Genomic DNA, 22043 nt, shown 5'->3' on the forward strand with positions numbered 1-22043 from the left:
ACTGCTCGTCTGCTTCAGTCATCTACTGATGCTGTCCACTGAGCGAGTACCTTGAGGGGTTCAGAGAAGATCTAGTTTTCCATTGCCTTTTCAGTGGTTGCTAAGAAAGTCTCAGAATTTCTTCAGCACTACAACAGATGTCGAGCAATTGCCACCTGCAGTTTTCATTTTGTGTTTCAATTGGATCCATATAGTTAAACTTAGAACAGGCTGATTGAAATCAGTGGGATTCTAACTAGTCTGATGACTAACCGCTATTACTGTATCTCATTGGTGAGTGTGTTTTAAATGAATGGTTTGAAAGGTAGCATTTAAATCTCCCAAATACATGCATAAATAAATGCAGTTAAATTTACTAATACTGTGCAGTTCACCGCATAATTTACTAATCAGGGAACTTAAAATCTCAGTTGTGTTGCCCTAGAGGCTAGGTGGATATACATTGGAAGGCAGGGCCCAGTGTTGTTTGTCATGCTGTTTTGGTTGCAGCATGGATTTTTCCTTGACATGCAGAGGGCTTCTTTTACACCCACTCACAAATGTGAATGTAAAAGCACACAGACTACTATTTTTTGCTCATTCTCCATACAGCTGTGGGAAGCAAAGTATGGCAAATGCTTTGATCTCTGCAAATCCTCTTTGCTTGACATACACTGAGGTTAATGCAAAGCAACCAGGAAGGAGCCAATAGGAAAGTTAAAGCAGAGCAACAGCATTTCTGTCCCTTTCATCTTCCTCTATTTTGCAGATGGTGCAGCAGCTCATTGCCTTTGTTTCATTTTGGGACACTCACATACATTTGGGAATGTTTTCCCATTCACCTAGTAGGGGAGAATTAGAGGAACTAGATTAATACTGTACACTCAAGAACTACCAGCACAAGCACAGTGCATTAAGTGAATTCCTTAAACAAAAGGAAGACTTTATAGGCTGCTATTAGCGGTCACCATATTAACACCAGTATTAGCATGATCGGTCAAGCTTTCTCCTAAAGGGCATTAAAAGGAAAACATGCTTCTTTATAACCATGAGCCATTCATAAAACTTCAGTTGGTATAATAACACACAAAAAAACAGCTTTATGAGCCATCAATATCCAAATCCTCATGGAAGCAGAACACACAATTGCTGTGGCAGGAAAAGAGCTTTCCTAGTAAAGGCAGGCAGGAATACAGAAATACATACATAAAGTGCACTTATATATTTGCCTTATAGCTCTTTTAGAAATATAGTGCCTCAGAATGCACCTGGGGGTTGGGGAACTTGACTTAAAGTTTTGCATACAAAAAATTCCATCGCTCAAACGAAAAGAACATTTTGTGGCTGTTGCTAAAACAACAAAAATGGAAAAGGGAAAGCTGTCAGATAGTCTCATACAATCTAGTGGCAACCTATACTTTTCACCATTTTGCCTGTGCTCCTTGGAGATTCTAAATTTTATTTCATGTGTATATCTTTGTATAAAATCACGTGCTAACTATTCATGAAGATATGTTGACAAAATAATATTTTAAGATTTTTCACATGATGTGACGTAACTGCTCAGTGTCATGCACCAGTGAGATACATCTTAAATACAGTCTTCTCAACTGAGGATATATATACTAAATGTTTTGTGTTTTTCAAAATTGAAACCCTTACATAAAATGCATGATATAGAGCTATGAAATTGTATGGAATCACATGCAGAGGTCCAGCTAGCTTTAAGAAGGCTGTGAGCAAGTTGCTTTTCTGCTCCGTCCCACCAGTCAGCCCCCCTCCCTCCCCTGAACTGCTGCAACCAAGCTGCCTTCCCACTTCCTCTTAAAAATAGCCAAACTTGGTGGTGGGTTTCTGAGAGGAGACTTCCCCAGCAGTAGCTAGAGATATCACTTGACCTTCAGGACCATTTAGCCATGGCTTTTCCCCAGTACAAGTAGCCCCCCAGTTAGGAATGTCTGAGTTACAAATACCTCGTACTTAGGAATGAGCTTTCATAAAGTCTGATCTTTTAAAAATATACTGATTAAAATTGTCATCACCGTAGAGAGAGAGGAATTGAAAGGGGAGAGAAGAAGGGCTTCCAAAGCATCACCATAGAGAGAAGGAAAGCAAAAAGGGAGAGAGCAGCCTTCAAAGCATGCCTTCCTACTCCACCCATCTGGAGAGGGAAATCTCAGGAATGGAATTCATTCATAACTCAGAAGCTGCCTGTACAATGTACTTGGCAAGTGTGCATAGAACTGCAGCCATAGTTATCCAGATGCATTGGGAAACAGTATTTAGATACATGGTATCAATTAGTAGAATAACTACATGGAAATTTCAAAGCTGCAAATCTCATGGGAATTCTTGGGCTCCATCCTCCCTTAAATTCATGTTGCGTTTGATATCAATGCATGAGGAACCAAACTTTTGATGAATTGCTAGCAGTTTTCAGGTTCTAAACACAGCAGGATGTGAGGGAAGCCAGAGATGCTACATTACCAATGCAAAGACATTATCAGCAGGGCAATTAGCTCAAATGGCATGGTGACAAATTTTGTACGGGGAGTTGCTACACATCATTAAAAATTGCTGTACCTTGAGAGAATATTTGTTATTATGGAGAACCCTAGCAATGTGACAAAGTTGCTTTCCTGTGCAAGAAGAGGAAGGATGTGCTTTTATTAACTGGTTGAGAGAAAAATATAGAAATCCTTGTATGAGAACTGTAAACTCTGCATCAGGACCAGTGTGGTCATCTTTGGTCCCTCAAGTTCAAAGGGAATACATTCTAATTGAACCCATTTGTCTACTTACTAAGAATCACTAAGAAGATTGTGGAAGTTCCTCTCCCAATAGATCAGCTAGACTGTGCTTTGACTCTCTTATTTCAGCCAACCTAGTGCTTGGTCTGGACACTGCATTATGGCTTTATCTTGCTACTGTCATAATATAAAGTGATAGTTATTTTATTGTTTTTGTATGAGAACAGCTCTTCAGGTCTTCTCTACCAATAGCAAAACTGGGCAACAAAGTTCTCTACATCATGGAGAAGAACCATGTAACAAACCACAGTACATGCTTTTCTGTTGGAGTGGAGCAGCTGATATCACAATTATTTCCATGATAAAGCTCATGTGTAAGGTATTCCTGACTGCTACACCACCTTGTAGCAGAACCTATAGATGTGTCTTCTGCAACCTGACTCCTGATCCCCGTATTCCTGACCATCGGCCATGCAGACTTGAGCTAATGGAACCTGGTGTTCCAAATACTTGGAGGACATCAGGTTTGGGGAAGGCTGGAATAGATGGGTAGCAGCAAGACAGACCACTTTTTCACAGTTCAACCAGTCCTTCCTCATTATTCAGAACATGGTGGCTCAACTACATTATCCAAGTCCAGATGTTAAAAGGGGGTATGGGGACTGGATGGACGGTGAGTTGCTACTTACACGCAAACTGAAGTGTAGCTTCTCTGCTTAGAATGCTGCCAAACATGTTGGTGGTAAGGCACTGATACTGGCCAGCATCTTTTGTTTCACTGGGATTGTTGATGATGATGGTCCCTTCTATGATGCTGAGGCGGTAATCGCTTTCAATGTTGACCTCTGTCCCATTCCGGAGCCATCTTGGGAGGAAATCAGAAAAAGCGTCAGTTCAAGAAAATGTGGAGGATTTAAACTAATCATTGATATCATTGATAGCATTCCACAACAGATTTTCAGAAAATAGACATGATGCAGGGAATCTGTGTACAGAACCCATTAAGTCATTTTTAATGTTAAAGAGTAGCTTTTGGAATGCCTATTTTATATCAGTTTATACCAGAGTAGGACAATTTATATCAGGGAAAGATAGGGAAGAGGGAGGATTAACCCTTTCCCATGCTCCATTTTCCCATTTGAACACTTTCCCCATCTCCCTCCCTCTCTTCCTCTCTCCCTCTCCCTCTCCCTCTCTCTCACACACACTAAGAGTGGGGGAGAAGGGGGAGAGAGGGATAGCTAGAAAGATAGATTTGAATCTAAGATCTGTCCCATGGAAGAAAATATGCAAGAAGAACATTGCAGAGGAAATGGTTCAGTGCTAAATCACATGCTTAGCATGCAGAAAGTCCACTTTCAATCCATCTCAATCCATGGCAGATTCAGGAAGTAGAAGAAAATCTCCTGCTTGAAACACCAGACAGCTGCTGCAAGTCAAGGCTGGCCAGTGGTTTGACGCACTATAAGGCAAAACTGAATGTTTCATATACAATTGTGTTGTCTGTCCTTCTTGTGAGCCCTTTAAGGGACAATTGTTTTCAAGCTCTGGTCTTGTTCCTAGCTAGCAGATGATGCATAGTACCCCTTAATTCTAGAGATAGTTCAAATATGGAGGAGGAGAATGTCTTGCAACTTGGCCTTCCCTAACCTGGTGCTATACATCTGTTTTGGCCTACAACTCCCATCCTCTCTGTTCATTGGAGGAGATGGGTGGGGCTGCTGGGAGTTGAAGTTTAAAACATCAGGAGGACAGAGGTTGGGAACAGGCTGTTCTAACTGTAGTTCCCAGAGTTTCTGACATAAGCTTACATTTCATTGCCTCTGTCTATGCAGTCTGAGTCCTGCAAGACTGCAATGTTCAGGTTATGCGCAGAAAGAATAGGTACACACAACTTGTATATGCACCAAGTTTAGGTAGAAGATTAAAGCAATGTATTGAAGACAAGAGTTGGGTCAGCAGGCATGGCACCCTCTCCTTCATGGGTACTTTATCTCCAAAATGCATCCCTCTGATCATGCCTCTGCTGCTCCAGGGAAAAGAGCAAATTCCTTATCTCTGAAGACATATTTAAGGATTGGGTCACCTTAGCCTACAATTGTGCAACACAACATCCGTCTTTTTGAAACTCTCCTTGCCTACCAAAGAGAAAGAGAGACTATTCAAGAATGTCTAGCAAGGGCATTAACCTGTCTTGATCCCCAGAATAGGGACGAACATAATAAATTATAAATCTTTAGAGGATGACTCCAGGAAATGTGTGACAAAAATTCAATTTTGTTCATGTTTGAATAAGAACTAACTTAATGTGCTCTTCCAAAAACAGCATACAAAGTTATTGCAGTTATTTATTGGTTTTTCCACTTCTCAGAAAGTTGTAAAGCCCTTCTTTATTTAAAAAGGTGTGCAAAAATGAATATATTAAGGAAAACTGTGTACAAAAATGGGTCTTTAGGAGAAACACACATAAAAGGCTTTGGGTAAGTCCACTTCTGTGTGCTTTTCTTTGTTTTTGCTTTAGTCAATGAGGCAAGTGGGTAGGATGAATTTAGGACCACAAACAGGTGAGCACATCACAGGTTATACAGGTTCTCCATCCCTACATGTTGGTACCTGTAAGTAGGAGAAGGATTTCCTCGTGCTTGACAGCTGAGGGACACCTTCTTCTCATCTGAATCCACAGGGAAAATCACATTATCAGGCTCCTGTATAAATACCGGCCCATAATCGACATTTTCTGTGAAGACAGAAAGGACAAGTTCTTTCAGAGGTCACAGCAAAGACTTTCTGTGATTCTAGCATAGTAAATATTTTTGTTTTTGTGCGGCTGGGACTTGTCTCAGATCTGACCCATACAGTGTGTGCCTATCCCTCAGCTGATTATAAGAAAGGCAGACTTGTGCTTGAATGAATGGCAGCGGGTCTAACACCACAGTTAGAAGATCTTTGCATCTGGAGTTACCACCTAGCCAGAGAAACAACCAGTTTGGCTTGCTTCTGTATGCTTTGCAAAATGCTACATCAGTCAGTGGAGATCATTATGTCATGCAGCTTTAGCACTGGGTCATTTTTGTGTGAGGTGAGGAATAACTCTTGAGTAAGATTTCATTTCATTTACATCATTTCCAGGCTGTCAAACAGCCATTTGTCTGGGCAATTCACAAAAATGGCAACCAAAAATTCAATACAATCAAAATCTAATATGGAATTGTTAATATACAAAATTCAAAAGTGATTGAACCAACACCTCTTCTCCTTTTACTGGTTCTTAGTGAAGGCAGATGCCCCATTATGGACAGAATCCAATCAGGTGCTTTTGCCCCCACCAATTCTCTTGCACCCTGATGCACAAACAGTTCTGACCACTACAGCAACAGAAATTTAATGGTTCAGAGGCAACACGAAAGGACCAGAAACTCTTTTTTTGGAAGAAGGTAGTTGACAGAACTTCCCCAAGGGAGCTCTGCCAGAAACAAGCATTTTTGCTCATTTCAGGGCTTCCCTTAGGAAGTTCTAAATCTCCCTTGTGTAAGTGATGGGCCCCAGTTGCACAGGCTAATGGTATCCTTTAGAATCAAACATTTCCCATCTTTTATATCATATAAGGTTGACTTATGTTGACAGCAGCAGAATTTTCCTACAACAGGCAGCTGTGCTGCTGAATTTTATTCATGTTTACTTGGATGCAAGATTGCCATCGTAGCAGAAAGAATCTGGCTTGGCAGGGTGTTCTTTGCTTTTGGATCAGTTGGCTGAAAACTAAGGGGCACAACTTGCTTCCTTGCCCTCATTTTCTCATGGCCCATCTTGCAGTTTCTGCATTAGTTTGTTCCAGAAACTGTTTGCTTCCAGCTCTGGGTCTGTATTGGCAAAAGGCCTCTGCCGGTGCTCCTACTACTCAGTGCCCAAACCCTTGCCATGCTGGGTTCCACCCAGGTGCAACCCTATTCCATTAGTGTTGCTTTTGTTTATTTATTTATTTAGAAATATTAGACTGTCCTTTACTGAAGTCTTGGGACAATAAGACAAAAATGAAATAAAACACAGCACCCTAATCATTTTCTAATAAAACCTATATTAAAATAACAGTCAAACCTTAAAATATTGGGAAAATAAAACGATTTTAACCTGGTGCTGAAAAGAATAAAGTGACGGCACCAGGTGAACCTGTATGGGGAAGCTGGTGGTTCTTTTATATAAGAACCAGCAGCTTCACTCAGAAATAAATCTCACTGGCCCATTCATTCTGTGCCACTCTCAACTAAGTATACTTGACACTGAAGCCTTAAATTATTCCTGCACATGTTATGTTATGTATTCTTGAAGTCATGTCCAACTCATGACAACTCCATAGACAACATTCCTCCAGGTCTTCCTGTCTTCCACCATCCTCCAGAGTCCACTTAAGCTCACACTGACTGTTGCAGTGACTCCATCTATCCGCTTTATTTTCTGCCGCCCCTTCTTCTTTTGCCATCAATCATTTCCAGCATTAGAGAATGCAATATCAAGTATTTATCAAAAACAGTCAGCCAGGATCTTAATTAATGGAGAACTTTCAAACTCTATAGAGATCCAAAAGGGCACAAGACAAGGATGTCTGCTGTCACCCCTGTTGTTTATTTTGATCTTAGAGGTACTGAATAGAAGTGTTAGGGATGACGAGGACATCAAAGGCACTAGAATTAGGGACGAAAGTTATAAATTGCAACCATTCGCAGATGTTTTGGTCTTCATAACGAAGGAAACTTTTGTAACAATGCCTAAACTTTTGCAACGGATTGAAGAGTATGGTGGGGTTAAAGGAATGAAAATAAATAGAGAAAAAATGAAACTGTTAGTTAAAAACTTTACCTGAGACCAAAATGAAAGACTCTAGGAACAAATAGATTTGCAGATTGTTAAAAAGGTTAAATATTTGGGAATCTATCTTACAGCCAAATGTACTACTTTGAAAGAAGATAATTATGATAAATTATTGAAAGATATTAAAGGTGATCTGGAAAAATGGGCCAATTTACAATTGTCTTTGATGGGAAGAACAGCACTTGTTAAAACGAATATACTACCAAAACTTCTGTTTTTGTTCCAAATGATTCCTGTAAAAATTGGTAAAAAATTCTTTGATGACCTAAACTTTCAAATTTCGAGATTTATCTGGAGAAAAAAACCAAGGATTAAATTAAAAATGCTTCAAGAAGCTAAAACGAATGGAGATTTTGGTCTTCCTGATTGGATGTTGTATTACCAAGTGTCTGTTTTAGTTTGGCTAAAAGAATGGATAACTTTGTGAAATAAGAGAATTTTGTATCTTGAAGGTCATGATTTGCAGATGGGTTGGCATGCTTATACGTGGTACGAGAAAGCTAAGTCACATGGGTCTTTTCTGAGTCATTTTATTAGAAGATCATTAATGTCAGTGTGGGAAAAACTAAAGTTAAAAGTGTATAATAAACTACCAAGATGGCTTTCACCTATGGAAGCTTTTGTATATCCAAATGTACTGAACTTTGAAGGGATCATAAGATATGACGATATTTTGGATAAGGACGGTGGCTTGAAACTGGATCAAGAAATACAAGAACAGGGACTTAATATCTCCTGGTGGTATAAGGTGCAGATGCAATCGAGATATGCTATAGATTGTAAAGCATAGGGGTTTTACAAAGACTTGAGCTTGATCAAGTGATGCTTAAAACAGATGAGAAAGCTATTAAAAGATTATATGATTTTTTACTTGACAGGGAAGGGGAACAGGTTAAGGAAACTATGATAACATGGGCACAAAATTTTGGATTTAATGTTGAACTAGAAAAGTGGCAAAAACTATGGGAAAGAAATATTAAGGTAACATTAGCAACTTCGTATAAAGAAAATTTATATAAAATGTTTTATAGATGGTATTTGTCGCCAAGTCGATTAGCTAAGATGTTTCCAAACATGTCAAATGTAAACATAAAGTGAGTACTTTTTATCATATGTGGTGGACTTGTGATAATGTGAAAAGTATTGGATTAAAATACATAAATGGATGGAGGAAATACTACAAAAACCCTTTGCTTTTAAACCTGAAGTTTTCTTGTTAGGCATCTTACAGGAAGATATTAACAGACAGGAAATGATTTGATGTTACACTTAATCACAGCGGTGAGGATTGCATTTGCTCAATACTGGAAAAGTAAGGAACTACCCACCGATGAACTGATTTTAAGGAAGATTTTGGACTTTGCAGAAATGGATAGATTGACTTTATCATTGAAGGAGAAAGAAGACACTGACTTCTATCAAACTTGGGATTTTTTCTATAATTGGCGGGAGAAACAGGACTTGGCATAAATTTAGAGATGTTTTCAAGTTATTATAAACTGATTTGAATTTGACTATAGAATGTTAAAAAATATGTAGTAGGGGGTTGATCCAGTAAATCCGATGCACGTGATGTTTGTAGTATTAGTTTAAAATATTAATAAAACTTAAAAAAAATCATTTCCAGCGTTAGGGTCTTCTTCAGTGAGTCCTTCCTTCTTATCACATCTTATACCTGGGTCAAATTCTGGAAGTCCTCAGTTTGTCGATACATAGCACATACATGGCACAAAAGTATTATTTTTTAATGCCTTCTTTTATACACCCTCTTCATGGGCACCTTCCCGTTTCAGAAGTAGATACTCCAAAACAATCTCACAGGTCCAGACTATTCTCAAAGGCCTGCCAGAAAAGGGGGAAAGTGCCTGCCTGTAGAAAGCATAACAGGGAGAGTTCCAATCTAGCCTCCCTGGGAAGGGAGTTCCAGAGCCTCAGGGAGCCAATTAAAAAGGATCTCTCCTGTATTCCCACCAAATATGCCTGTGAAGGAGGTGGGATCAAGAGGATTGTCTCCCTAAAGATCTTATGGTCTGGACAGGCACACTGGGAAGAACAGTCTTTGAAATAGCATGGACTGGAACCATATGGGCCTTCGTAGGTTGCAACCAGCACTTTATGACATCTTTTTGTATTGTATCCAGCACTCAGCAAAGGAGTGGCATGGTCCCTTTAGCAAGCCCCATGTGGCAGCAGCTCTCTGAGCTAGCTGGAGTTTCTGAAAATTTTTCAAAATTCTGCTTTCTACACAAATGTGGAGATCATGGTATTCTGTGCATTTTCTGCAAAATCGCCCATGATGAGAACACGGATCTAGCATAGTTTGTGTGCAAATGAACTGATTGTTACCCAAAGGCACATGGTCCTCATGTGACTTGTGCAAATTTCAAGAGGACAATGTGCATTTCAGGGTATTAATTTGTGTGAATCAGTTAATTAAATGACAATCGTGCTAGAGCCGCCTGGTGTCAGCTTGCACATACTGGTTGATTTTGTGGGCAAGTTTACCATAAATTGTAACCCAGCTTAGAAAAAGAAGTCCATGAGCTGGCCTGGTTTGCACCATAGTGGGTCAGAGCCAGCACAGGGCTGGCAAACTGGAATTGTGGAGCTGAATAAAAATCCAATGAATTTCCACCATTTATCAAATGGTATGTGAGGTCCATGGCTATAGTCAACGTTGTTGTTGTTGTTGTTGTTGTTGTTGTTGCTAGTTACAAAGTTGCATCCAACCCATCATGATCCATGGACAACATTCCTCCAGGCCTTCCTGTCCTCTACCATCCCCGGGAGTCCACTTAAGCTCACACTGACTGTTTCAGTGACTCCATCCAGCCACCTCATCCTCTGCCATCCCCTTCTTCTTTTGCCATCAATTGTTCCCACCATTAGGGTCTTCTCCAGGGAGTCCTTCCTTCTCATTAGATGGCCAAAGTATTTGAGTTTCATCTTCAGGATCTGGCCTTCTAAAGAACAGTCAGGGTTGGTCTCCTTTAAGACTGACTGGTTTGATCACCTTGCAGTCCAAGGGACTCACAGGAGTCTTCTCCAGCACCACAATTCAAAGGCCTCAATTCTTTGGTGCTCAGCCTTCCTTATGGTCCAGCTTTCACTGCCATACATTGCAACTGGGAAAACCATAGCCTTGACTATACGCACTTTTGTTGGCAGGGTGATGTCTCTGCTTTTTAGTATGCTGCCTAAATTTGCCATGGCTTTCCTCCCAAGGAGCAAGCATCTTTTAATTTCTTGGCTGCAGTCCCCGTCTGTGGTGATCTTGGTCCAAAACCAAGTGGAGGAGCACTATTCACACCCTCTTCTTATGGAAGGTGTTCAGGAGCCTTCATTTCCCCTGGATGTAACCTTCACTTGCAGGATTGACAGTGCCTGTATGTGAATGCCACAGAGTGATCCACTGCGGGCAGTCCAAAGCGTCATGGGAAATTTTCCATTCTGCCTCGTAGCTGCCTCGCATTTAGGACGCATCTTCAGAGGCTAATGCTGATGCAACCTGGTAGCTTCCTGAAAATGCTGGATGTAGCTGCCAGGGCTCTGCTTGGCTGCTTGTTTGTCATTCCCTAGGCTTCATGCTGAAAAAAGGCTTCACCATTTGAATATCTGCTGGCAACCTTAACTTCCCAGGAACAAGATAAAGCTTTTATAGCACTTTGCATAATCACTTCTCTCTATAAATGATAAAATAATTTGCTTCATATCTTTTGGTTCCTAATTCCCGTGACACGAATGCTCTTAAACAAGCCAGCGATTTTCATCTGCTAATTTGGAAGATTTTCACATGCACAAAAATACCCTTGTGCATAAGTGTGTGCATGATTGGGCTCTCCTGCTTCTCAGCAGACATAATGATTCAGATCAATCCTTGTCAATTTGGGCCCTCATAGGAGCATGAAGGGGTTGCTAGCAAATTACAGATATGAATATCAGCAATCTATCTACAGGAGGCTCATAGGAAGACATCTGCAGATATTTATTTTTCATTACATTTTTACTCCACCCATCTTCAAAACATCAGGAGTGGTTTACAGCAGATAAAAACAGCTCTGCCAACGGAATAGATAACATTTTCAAAAGCTGTACACATGAGTGACACAGAGCGCTATTTATGAAAGAACATAACAACATAAGAAGATCCATTTAGTTCAGTATTCTGTTCAGAAAGGCTGAGGTCTTGGCTGGCAACTCTACTCAGAAATATATTCCATCAAATTCAGCAGGGTTTATTCCCGAGCAAGCATGCATAGAACTATAGGCTCAACATTATTTTTGGAATCATACATCTTGTTACTGACAGTGTAAAATTAAGTTCTTTTAGGGATGTACAAGAATTTTATTCTGTTCATAAATCATTTGAACATGTGTTTGCAACCCTGAACACAAATGTGAGCAGGGACACAATTCTTGGAAAATTACCACTACATCCTGACCTTGCATTCATGTTTGAGAGCATGCCTTTATGCACAAGCATACTTCTGAAAACGTGCATTTGAGCATGTGATGCTGCCACTTCAATCCATGTTTTGAAGCTCTAGCTTATTGGCAAAATGCATATTTTGGCTGGGAAAAATGAACGTTTTTAAAAACATGCATTTTTTCAATTGGCAAAAATGTGCACTTTTAAAAATGCACTTTTCTTCCTGGCTGAAAAATGAACATCCCCCCATCCCCATTCTTAAAAAAAAAAAAAAAAGGAAGACGCATTTGGGAACATAAATGGGGCTAAGGAAACATTGAAGAAGAATTTGGAGAACTTGACAAGTTCAAATATTGCATGCTTGTCCAGTTTCTAAGTTCTCTGTATTCTATAACTGTGGGAGGAAGAATGCCATCCTTTATCAGTCTACTCAGAAAAAGCAAGCATCATTTAATGTGATAGGACTTATTTCCACAAAAATTCATGTAGACTATGACCTAAATGGTTCCATCCATTTCTTACTTTCAGTACAAGAATAATGAATTGAGATTAGTATAGCTACTTTCCTTGAAGTATCTTAAAGGTCTTCAGAAAGACATGGATTCAGGTGCTAATCACAATTACTGAAAGATACAAGTCAGAGATTCCTTAATCATAGCAATTCTACTAGTAGTGGGATAGAAATCTAAAGTAAAACTGTGCCAAAAGGCTGGCCTTTCTTCTTGTTCCATGTTTTTTCTTTAAAAAAAGGTTATTATTGTTTAGTTGCAAAGTTGTCCCAGACCCATCACAACCCCATGGACAACATTCCTCCAGGCTCTCCCATCCTCCACCATCCCTTGGAGTCCACCCAAGCTCACACCGACTGTTTCAGTGATTCCATCCGGCCATCTCATTCTCTGCCATCCCCTTCGCCTTTTGCCATCAATCGTGTCTGGCATCAGGGTCTTCTCCAGTGAGTTGTTCCTTCTCATTAGGTGGCCAAAGTATTTGAGTTTCATCTTTAGTAGTTTGTTTGAAACCAAAAGTTGCAACAATTGTGGCTCCGGTTCAGAACCAATGGACCTGAAGTACATGCAGCTAGTGCATTTTTATACTGTCTTTTAATCCTATTCCTAGGGAGGTTTACACATAGAAAAAAAACCATTAAAATGTTTGTTGCCATTTTATGAGACATCAAGTCATCTCTGATGTATAGCAACCCAATGGATGAATGCTCTCCAAAATGTCCTGTCCTTGGCAGCCCTGCTCAGCTCTTGTCAACACAAGGCTGTGGCTTCCTTTATGGAGCCAGTCCATCTCACAGTTCTTCCTCATCTTCTTCTGCCTTCAACTTTCCCTGGCACTACTATCAAAACAACACATAAGCGAAGAGTCTCAGAATTATTTAAAGCCAGCACATTATCAGGAAAGGAAAGGCTTACCAGCAGTTATGGAGTTAGAGAAATACAGTGCATAAAGTTTCATCAGCTGCATTTTAACCCTTATTCTCATGCTACATAAATTTTATGGGGAAATCATAAAATGGGAAAACAGCCTTTTTGGGGGAATAAATGGCTCAATAGTGAATTTTATACTTCAGATCAGTTAATAGGATCAGATGATGAGTTTTGACCATTTTCAATACTGCAGTGTAGCTATCACATCATCTAGTACTGTGTGGCAATATATCCAATTACAGCACCTTCTGATGTCTGTATATGGGCTATCAGCAAGATTGCTTCAGCACCTTCTATACTGTTGGAAGAATTAATTGGATCTTTCTAGAAAGCTAAGCCTATGATAGTTTGTCAATGTCTTTTGGAATGTAATAAAGTCAATGTTCACTATGATAGAGAGAAATGGGCATTGGAATGTTCTGTGGAACCTAATCAACTGAATGTTGCCTTAGCTTCCATATCTACTATTTTTATAGATTTAAAATTGAGATGGATTCAATGAAAATGATGGCTTGGACACCAATGAATATAATTAAGAAAACATTGGTTAGGCCTGCTGGCAAAAAAAAAAAAAAAAAAAAGTTACTGTGGTATGTGATGTGGACATTTGCTATGGTGGCTTCCTTCCACTTGTAAGTTATTGTCCATATAAATCTGGAATCTGAAGCATTCTCTGGCCTGATAGGCACAATTGAGGAGCCAATGAATTGCTGCCTTTATTGGCCTTTATTCTTTCTTTCCATTCTAAAAGTGGGGCCTCTCCAGGGTTAGTCATGGGCAGTATGAGCCTGAAGCTAAAATAGGCCGGGATTTTTGGCAGTGCACTTTTGACACTGAATAGCCTAGACATTATTGGAATGAAGTCCCTGCCTCAAACTGAAACTGAACTTGATTTTCACTGAAAGAGGTACAACAACTCTGAGTTTTACCTTCAAGTTCTTTCTAGTTTGTTTCTAGGAATGCTGACTAGGAATGCTGATTAATGCAACAATTGTTAAATGGAAGGAAGGAAGGAAGGAGATTTTTAATGCTATAAGCCACCTTGACACGGTTATTGTCCTGAAAGGCAGCCTACAAATGTTTCAAATAATAAATAAAATACAGAAATGTTGAAAAAATGATGATATTTCTCTAGCATGGATACGTTGATAATGTAACTCAGTGTCACCTGATGGTCTTCTTGGCACCTTCCAGCTGTACTATTTTATGATTCTATGATAGCTACAGGTTGTCACAGAATATAAATTTTAAGCAAAGGGACAAAATTAGTTATTATTAGTAATATTCATATATTTATAATTTGTCCATAAAGCAATGTACAATGTGTTACAATACAATAAGAGCACAACTGGAATGTCAGCCAACCAAATTTAAAGCTCAGGAATGCAAAAGATAGAAGGAGATTGCTTGAATTGGCATTGAGAGTTATGAACCTGCAACATGGAGTTGTAAGAATTTATTCTGTTTAAACATGCATAAGCTTACACCCTAAACTGACTCATATGAACTTGTATTTTATAACTTTAATTCTAACATGTGAGCAAGAACATAAAATGGGACAAGGAATTAATGTGTTCTAAAGAGTCATGACAAGGATGTTGATGTATAATAAATCAAAAGACTTTTCTTAACAAAGACAGATCTATTGAGAAATAAATGCAGACAGGCATATGCCATCACTTACTACTGTAATTTCCCAAGGGTGATATTTTCCCCCTGTTCTGCATCAAGACTTTTAGTAACACCTGTCAGTTTTTGAACTCTCCCTGTTCTGAAACTCATCAGGACTGGTTCCTCCTGCCATTGCAAACGAGTCTCTTGCAGCATTACGTCGACTTCAGCTGTACCTGCTCTTGATGCTGGCTAGCTTTTCACTTGGGAGAGCTTCACTATGAAGGATGACTCAAAATCCTGCTTTGCACACGTCCAGCAGTGTGATGCTAGCCCAAGTTGCATGGGTACACACACATGAAGGCCGCAGCCACAAAGGCTTGGCTTATTCCATCTGTCTGTCTTCTTTAGGGATGCTTAGGGATTTTATTTGGTCTGATTTGCTTTTCCAGGACTAATATATACATCTGAATGTGGCCAGCTTCTCCATACTGGTTTTCATGATACAGTTCTCAGCTTAGAAAAATAACCACCTAGAGAGCTGCAGCAATGGGGCAGTGCAGAAACAAAACCAATGATGATGCTGGTAGCGGCAGCAGCAACTCCCCAGGTGCCTACAGCTCCCCATGTGTCCAAAGACGGTACTACTATAGACGGGAACAGGGCTCTTACTCAGAGAAAATCACATGTTCTTTTGATGGAGTCTTAACCCAATTCAGACAAATCAGGCATTATCTGTTGTTCAACACATCATTTTCGCTTTGGTACTCATCCTTTGAATGTTTGCTTTCAATTTACAGTTGATCTGTCTGTGTTCCAGGTGAAAGCTCTTCGGGGTCTTTCAATTAACCTTCATTACTGTGGAAAGAGTCAGTCTGATCTCTTAATCAGTTTTTAAATTCTCAGGATAATGCACACAGACAGCAAATGTAATGGTATTAAACGTTACCATAAATGACTTTTTGATCTAAATATGCAGAATGTGAGCTGACACATGAGCTGCTGCTGCTGCTTCAAATTGCCATTGGAGATGGACAGTGGTGTTCTTTTGATTCAGGGGCAGAAAAGGCAAAGCTCACCTTCATTTTGCAAAGCCATACAAAAGGAACAGCACCTTCTTTTTGATCTAGCTGTGCACAAGCAGGCAGGTTTGCCAGGGATGCTAACATTTGGCTTGTTAAAGGGCGGCCATTTCTTCTCCTTTACACAAGCTAGTCCTCTGTTTAAAGGGATGCCAGAGGACATTCTTTATTGGAAGGACTACCCAGCCCAAGTCCAGTTCAAAGACAAAGATCTCTGCAAAGGGAGAGCAGGAGCTTGAGCTGTTATTACCGGACTGTAGGCTGAATGGCATGCAGTCATAGTCTTCTCCACTAGAGTGAGATGTAATGATGACTATTTAAATTGAAGTCATTATTTTTAAATGTCTACATACACTAATAGTTGCAAACTTTACCTAAATGTGTGTCCTCTGGGCCTATGTTAGAGAGGGATCACTTGGTAACTTGAAAGATGCTTTTATTTCAATCTGCTTTTAATGATGGTTATGTTTTCAGGAACTGTTCCTACTCATTATAAAGGGTTGGAATGTGGCGTTTAATTGGGTGGCTTTATATAATAATATATTTGTTATGTAATTTTCTGTAAGCCCCATAGGCAATGTACACTGTGTCCCCAATGGTCACTTTAAAATAGCTCCTGTAAAATTAATAAAATAAAGAGCTGCTCTTTTGTATGGACTCCCCCTGCTCTCCTCTTGCTTTTTTTCCTTCAAACAATCTCAGAGCAGTATATACGGAGTGATCCCATTTATTCTCGAATGCATCATGTCATTCTTACACACATTCACCTGAAAGTAAAGACCAAAATAGGCATTGCTTTAAAGCCATATTCAGCAGCTACCTCTAGAGTAAGAGCAATGGACCTGATCCAGATCAGGGTTCTAGCTTGGATGGGGAAGTCTATGCTTACCTATAGAAACATAACAAACAGACGTGGCTGGTGGTAACATTAAGGTGCATTACTTCTGAGTAATGGATTGCAGCATTTATAAGCTTCATAGGAAAGTCATGCAGTATCTTGAAAGCAAGAGTAACTAATTCATTTCTGCGAATTCTGATTGATCATTCCATGTAATGAATATACACATTTATATTAAACACTTGCTGTTCATCTTTGGGTAGCTTTTGACTGCCCACAATAAGGAAGAAAGGAAAAACATATTTTGCATAGTATTCCAATTTCATCATTTTTTCCCCAAGAGAAAATAACTTCTATTTTTGTCCAGTTCAAGCACCAAGGACTGGCTTCTTCATCTGAAATGCCTAGTTTGAAATGAATAAATATGTATATTAATGTTCCAATATGTTATTAATGTTTTTGAGAAGTGTTAATTCAAACCAGTTAACTTTTGACAATGCAAATGTAAACTTGCTTAAATTACATAAATAGCTAATGTGATAATTAATATTAATTGTATGAATTCTACTAGGGACAATTATGTGGCTTTATTTTGCTTTTCTCTAATTTCTCTTCCCTGTTTTCTTCAGCAATTATGGATATCTTTAGCAACAGTACTATAAATAATATTTTAAAAATTAGGGTACCTCAGAAAAAAGGGAAAAACAAGAGTAAAAGAAATTGCCATGTTAATAATAAAGGATATATATTATATATCTGAAGATTTTTACACTGGAAAAATACAGAGGTGTACTTTATATGTATTATGGAAGAGTTCTATGAAATATGTTTGATTGATGACAAAATTAGTTTGATAAATAGAACTTTACAGTTATAAACTACATAACTGGTGTTATGGAGTCAATTTGAAAAATCTCAGTGCAATCGAGGGAAAAATATATTGGCTTCCAAGCTTTACTGTATTGACTTCAAAGATACAGACAAGTAATATAGATCAGCTTGGGCTGTAATGCAATTTCATTCCATGTCTGCTTTTCCAGTTATGTTACTATAGCTTACTATGAAAAGAATTCAAAGAAATAAGTTGAAAGTGCTCATTTTAAGATTAATCTAAGAGATTTACAGAAAACTGATTTTTCTCTTTTTGGGGCTAGATGTAGTGTATTGAAATTTAGCACCAAATGCAGAAACAAGCTGAATATAACAAATGCCTTTTGAAAACATCGGAGCCACAGATCTGTGCTTTCTCTACAAAGGATTCGCAAGGGGGAAATCGACATACCATCATGTCTGAAGGCCTCTGGGACATGATAGAGGTTTGTTGGTGAGTGATACTGCTGCGCTGCCCCATGCCAGCTCGGCGAAGAGATGCTTCCTAGGGCTGGGCTGCTTGATCGTTGCCTGCTTCGGGAGTTCATGGCAGCTGAGGAATATGATGAGCTAGCAGATTTGAGTCTTAAGATAGCAGCGTATGTAGCGGGGATTCCTGGAACAGCTCCAGAATGTTCTGGGAGAGAAGGAAGAGAGAGATGTTGGAGATGGGAAATATCTTTTCATATGCACGACTGGACTCCACACAATTACTGGAATGGATCAATTCTTGGTGGCCCGATCTTTAGCAAAAGATTAGGGCAGACAGTTTAGTTGGGCCCAGGTGGCTGCCCTAGGGAAGTATGAGAATTTCTCTTCGATCGCAACATGTGTGATCATGTCGCATTTGAAGCTGGGAATGCAACAATAAGCTTCTGCTGAAAACACGGATAAATATTTGAACATGTCTTGACATTCACATTATCCTCCTTTCCAGTTCCCAGTTTGATTTGCTAGGAAGACACTGTCCAGAGAGTCCTGGCTGGGACTCCTGGATGCAGTTTTATGAATCAAATAAATAAATAAATACATTTGCACAAATAAATGATACATTTGCACAGTTTTGGTGTAAATTCCCTCTGTAGACTGAACTAGCCTTGCTTTTGTTTATGGATGGAAGCTGCGTAAATCTGGGGAAACAGGCCGCAATATGCCATTCAATTGCTATTGAAATTATGAAAGTTTCACATTCAGATATGAGATCTGAGCCAGAGGTCCTCCTTCGGGAGCCGTCCTTGAAAGAGATCAAGAGGGTGACTGCCTGGAGGAGGGCCTTCTCTGCAGTGACGCCCCAATTGCGGAACACACCCCCAGAGAGGTCCACCTGGTGTCAACGCATCTTTCCTTTCAGTGTCAGGTGAAGACCTTTTTATTCTCCCAGTATTTTAATTGTTAACTTGCTTTGGTTAGTGGGTTTATATTTTTAACATTGGATGCTGGGCAACTGTTACTCTTATTTCTATATTTAGGATTAATTTGTTGCAAACTGTCCCGAGACATTTAAGTATGGGATGGTATAGAAAAGTTTTAAATAAACAAATAAAATTCACACAGAATCCAAACCAGGATATCCCTTTATACACAAGACCAACTCCTCTGCAAAGCAGCTATGCTGACATTCTTTTTAGGAAAACTCCAGCTTGTTGGTACCTGCAAACATTACCACTTTCACTCTACCAGGATCAGTAGGAATACAGGAAGACTGGCACAGTCACATAAAAAGTTGTCTGATACTGAGTCATCCCATTGCGCCATTGAGCTCAGAATTGCCGACACAGACCGGTAGCAACTCGCTGGAGTTTCAGATCAAAGTCTTCCCCAGCTCTGCCATGAAATTCCAGGAACTAAATGATGTCCCTTTCCAGAAGTCCATGCCAGCCTGAGGTGGTCAGGCTCATGAAGTCCCCCCCCCCACACACACACACACGCACACCCTTCTTTCCCTACATACTGAAAAGCTCCTATTCCTGCTTTATGGCTGCCGTGCTTTCCCTGCTAATCTGGAAGTTCATCCCACTGAACATATATCAAGCTGGACTGTCAGATGCTGTACAGTTGTGCAATCTGTTGTTCTTGTCAATCACAAAGTACTTTTCATATTTCATAATGTAGCACCTATTGGCAAGCTGTCAAATATGACAGACAAATATTATCTTCGATCAGGTGTAGGTGGCAGGAAACTGTATTCTCCTATTAGATGCAAACTCAATATATGTAGTGGAAAACAATCAATAGGAGCTGAGGGAGACACCATCGGGCCATCCAACTCAGTGCTGATTTTCCAACTAGCAACAGCTTTTCCAATTTGCAAGCCATTGCAAGTTGTACCCAAAGGCACTCCAAGTACCACTGTAATCCTGCCAAGCTCCAGGTGCTGCTGCTTTTCAGTGGGTACACTTAGGAATAGGTCCTTCTCTGTGGTGGCACCTCAGCCCTGCCTACCACTCCCTAGCAGTGTCTGTTTGGCAACCTCACTTATAACAGTGAGGTACCAACTGAAACCAGTGGTATTTGACCAAGCCTTTTGCAACCTCTGATGAGAACTGTTGTTTTATTGCTGCCCGTTTGTTTCTTTGCACATGAGGCGTTATTTCTCATGTGATATATTATTGTAATACTATTTTACTGTTTGTAAGCTATTGAAGCTTTGTTTGGGCAGACAACTAGAGTATATAAATGTTATCTGCCTCCCTACATGTCTCCCTACCTGTAAAAATAATAAATTTCCAGCATTCACATTTGTAATTAAGATGTTAAACATGCTCAAAAGCCTTCATTGAGCTGAAAGAGCTTCAGCCAGCTTTCTAAGCTGCTGTTTTACCACCTCCGCATTCACAGCTTGAAAAGGATGAAAACTTGAGGACAAGACTGTCATTGCAAGTGAAGGATCTCTCTAGGCTGGGTCTTCCCGAGCTTTAGAGAACCATCAGAAAATGCCAAAGCTCTTCTCAAAATGCTTCAAAAACAACACCCTAAAGAGAGATGTGGGGTTGAGTCGGAGATCTTCTGCATACAAGCACATCTTTTACCACTGGATTAACCACTCTTCCCTAAGCTGCAATTCCTTTCTTTGCCTCCGGAACTATGGCCTTCAAGAAAAACTGAAGGCCTTCACTCAATTAAGGCACTGCATCCCACGATGCCGTACAATGCCAACTACCGTGATGTATGCCAGTGAGACTTGGACTGTATTCAGGAGGCATGCTAGGCAACTGAACCACTTCCACATGACTTGCCTCTGTGGGCTTCTGGGATCCTGTGGCAAAACAAGGTGCCAGACACAGAAGTCCCCTCTGGAGCAGGCCTGCTGTCAGCTCACACCCTGCTGGGCAGGCCATGTTGCAAGGATACCAGACCACCCCATCCCCAAACAGCTCTTCTATGGTGAGCCATCTCAAGGAATGCGATCGCACGGGGGACAAAAGAAGTGAAACAAAGACACACTGAAAGCCTCTCCCAAGTCTCTGGTTATCAACACCACCTCCTGGGAGACCCTGGCACAAGACCGCTCGACATGGCGCACGCTGATCCACCAAGGCTGCCAAACATCTGAAGCCAGAAGGACAACCATAGCACAAGAGAAGCGAGCACTCTGTAAAGTCAGAGTTGCAAATGTTTCAACAGTGGTGCCCACACATGTCTGCCCGACATGTGGCAAAACACTCCGTGCCTATATTGGCCTTACCAGCCACCTGCGGACACACCGTGGACAACTCACAAGCTGTTAGATGTCAAGGTCCTCATCGAAAATGATGGACGAACATCATCACAATGCCAGGCAAAAAAAAAAGAGGGAAGGTGTTGCCACCCTGTGGGAACATTCTCTCTCTTAATTGGTTTTAGATTCTTTTGGACTGCCTTTTCCTAAATCCTCCCCTATAACTGAAACAAGTCACAGCACATTTCAAATAAAATAAAGCAGTTTGGTTTTTAAGCTACGGTTATCAGCAGAGCAAGGAAATAAGCTTCAATTTCAGTTCATGCCTTGAAGAACAGAAATTTATGAGCCCAACAGATATGAGCAACAGAGGGTGTAATCCTGAACATCTGGTCAGTTTACATCCAAATTCTCTGAGCCTGAACTCTTGAGACACTTTCAGGGTTTAAAATCCTGAGCTGTCCAGCTAAAATGCTCCAATATGAATGAACAGGCATTAAAGCAGGGGCTGCCTTTGGTTT

At 40.1% G+C, this 22043-nt stretch overlaps 1 protein-coding gene across 1 annotated transcript in view; it reads right to left on the reverse strand.

Moving 5' to 3' along the window:
- Nucleotides 1–19203, reverse strand: part of CNTN5 (contactin 5) — a 312385-nt gene extending 293182 nt beyond the window's left edge. Inside the window, exons 1-4 of the mRNA XM_044441829.1 lie at nucleotides 19200–19203; nucleotides 18277–18501; nucleotides 5343–5466; nucleotides 3419–3594 (exon numbers count right to left, since the gene is read on the reverse strand). Of these exons, the coding sequence (XP_044297764.1) occupies nucleotides 3419–3594; nucleotides 5343–5466; nucleotides 18277–18501; nucleotides 19200–19203 (529 nt within the window). The remainder of the gene's footprint in view (nucleotides 1–3418; nucleotides 3595–5342; nucleotides 5467–18276; nucleotides 18502–19199) is intronic.
- Nucleotides 19204–22043: the final 2840 nt, after the last annotated feature.

This window comes from Varanus komodoensis, unplaced genomic scaffold, assembly GCF_004798865.1.
Source record: "Varanus komodoensis strain SLA01 unplaced genomic scaffold, ASM479886v1 scaffold4, whole genome shotgun sequence".
NCBI lineage: Eukaryota > Metazoa > Chordata > Lepidosauria > Squamata > Varanidae > Varanus > Varanus komodoensis.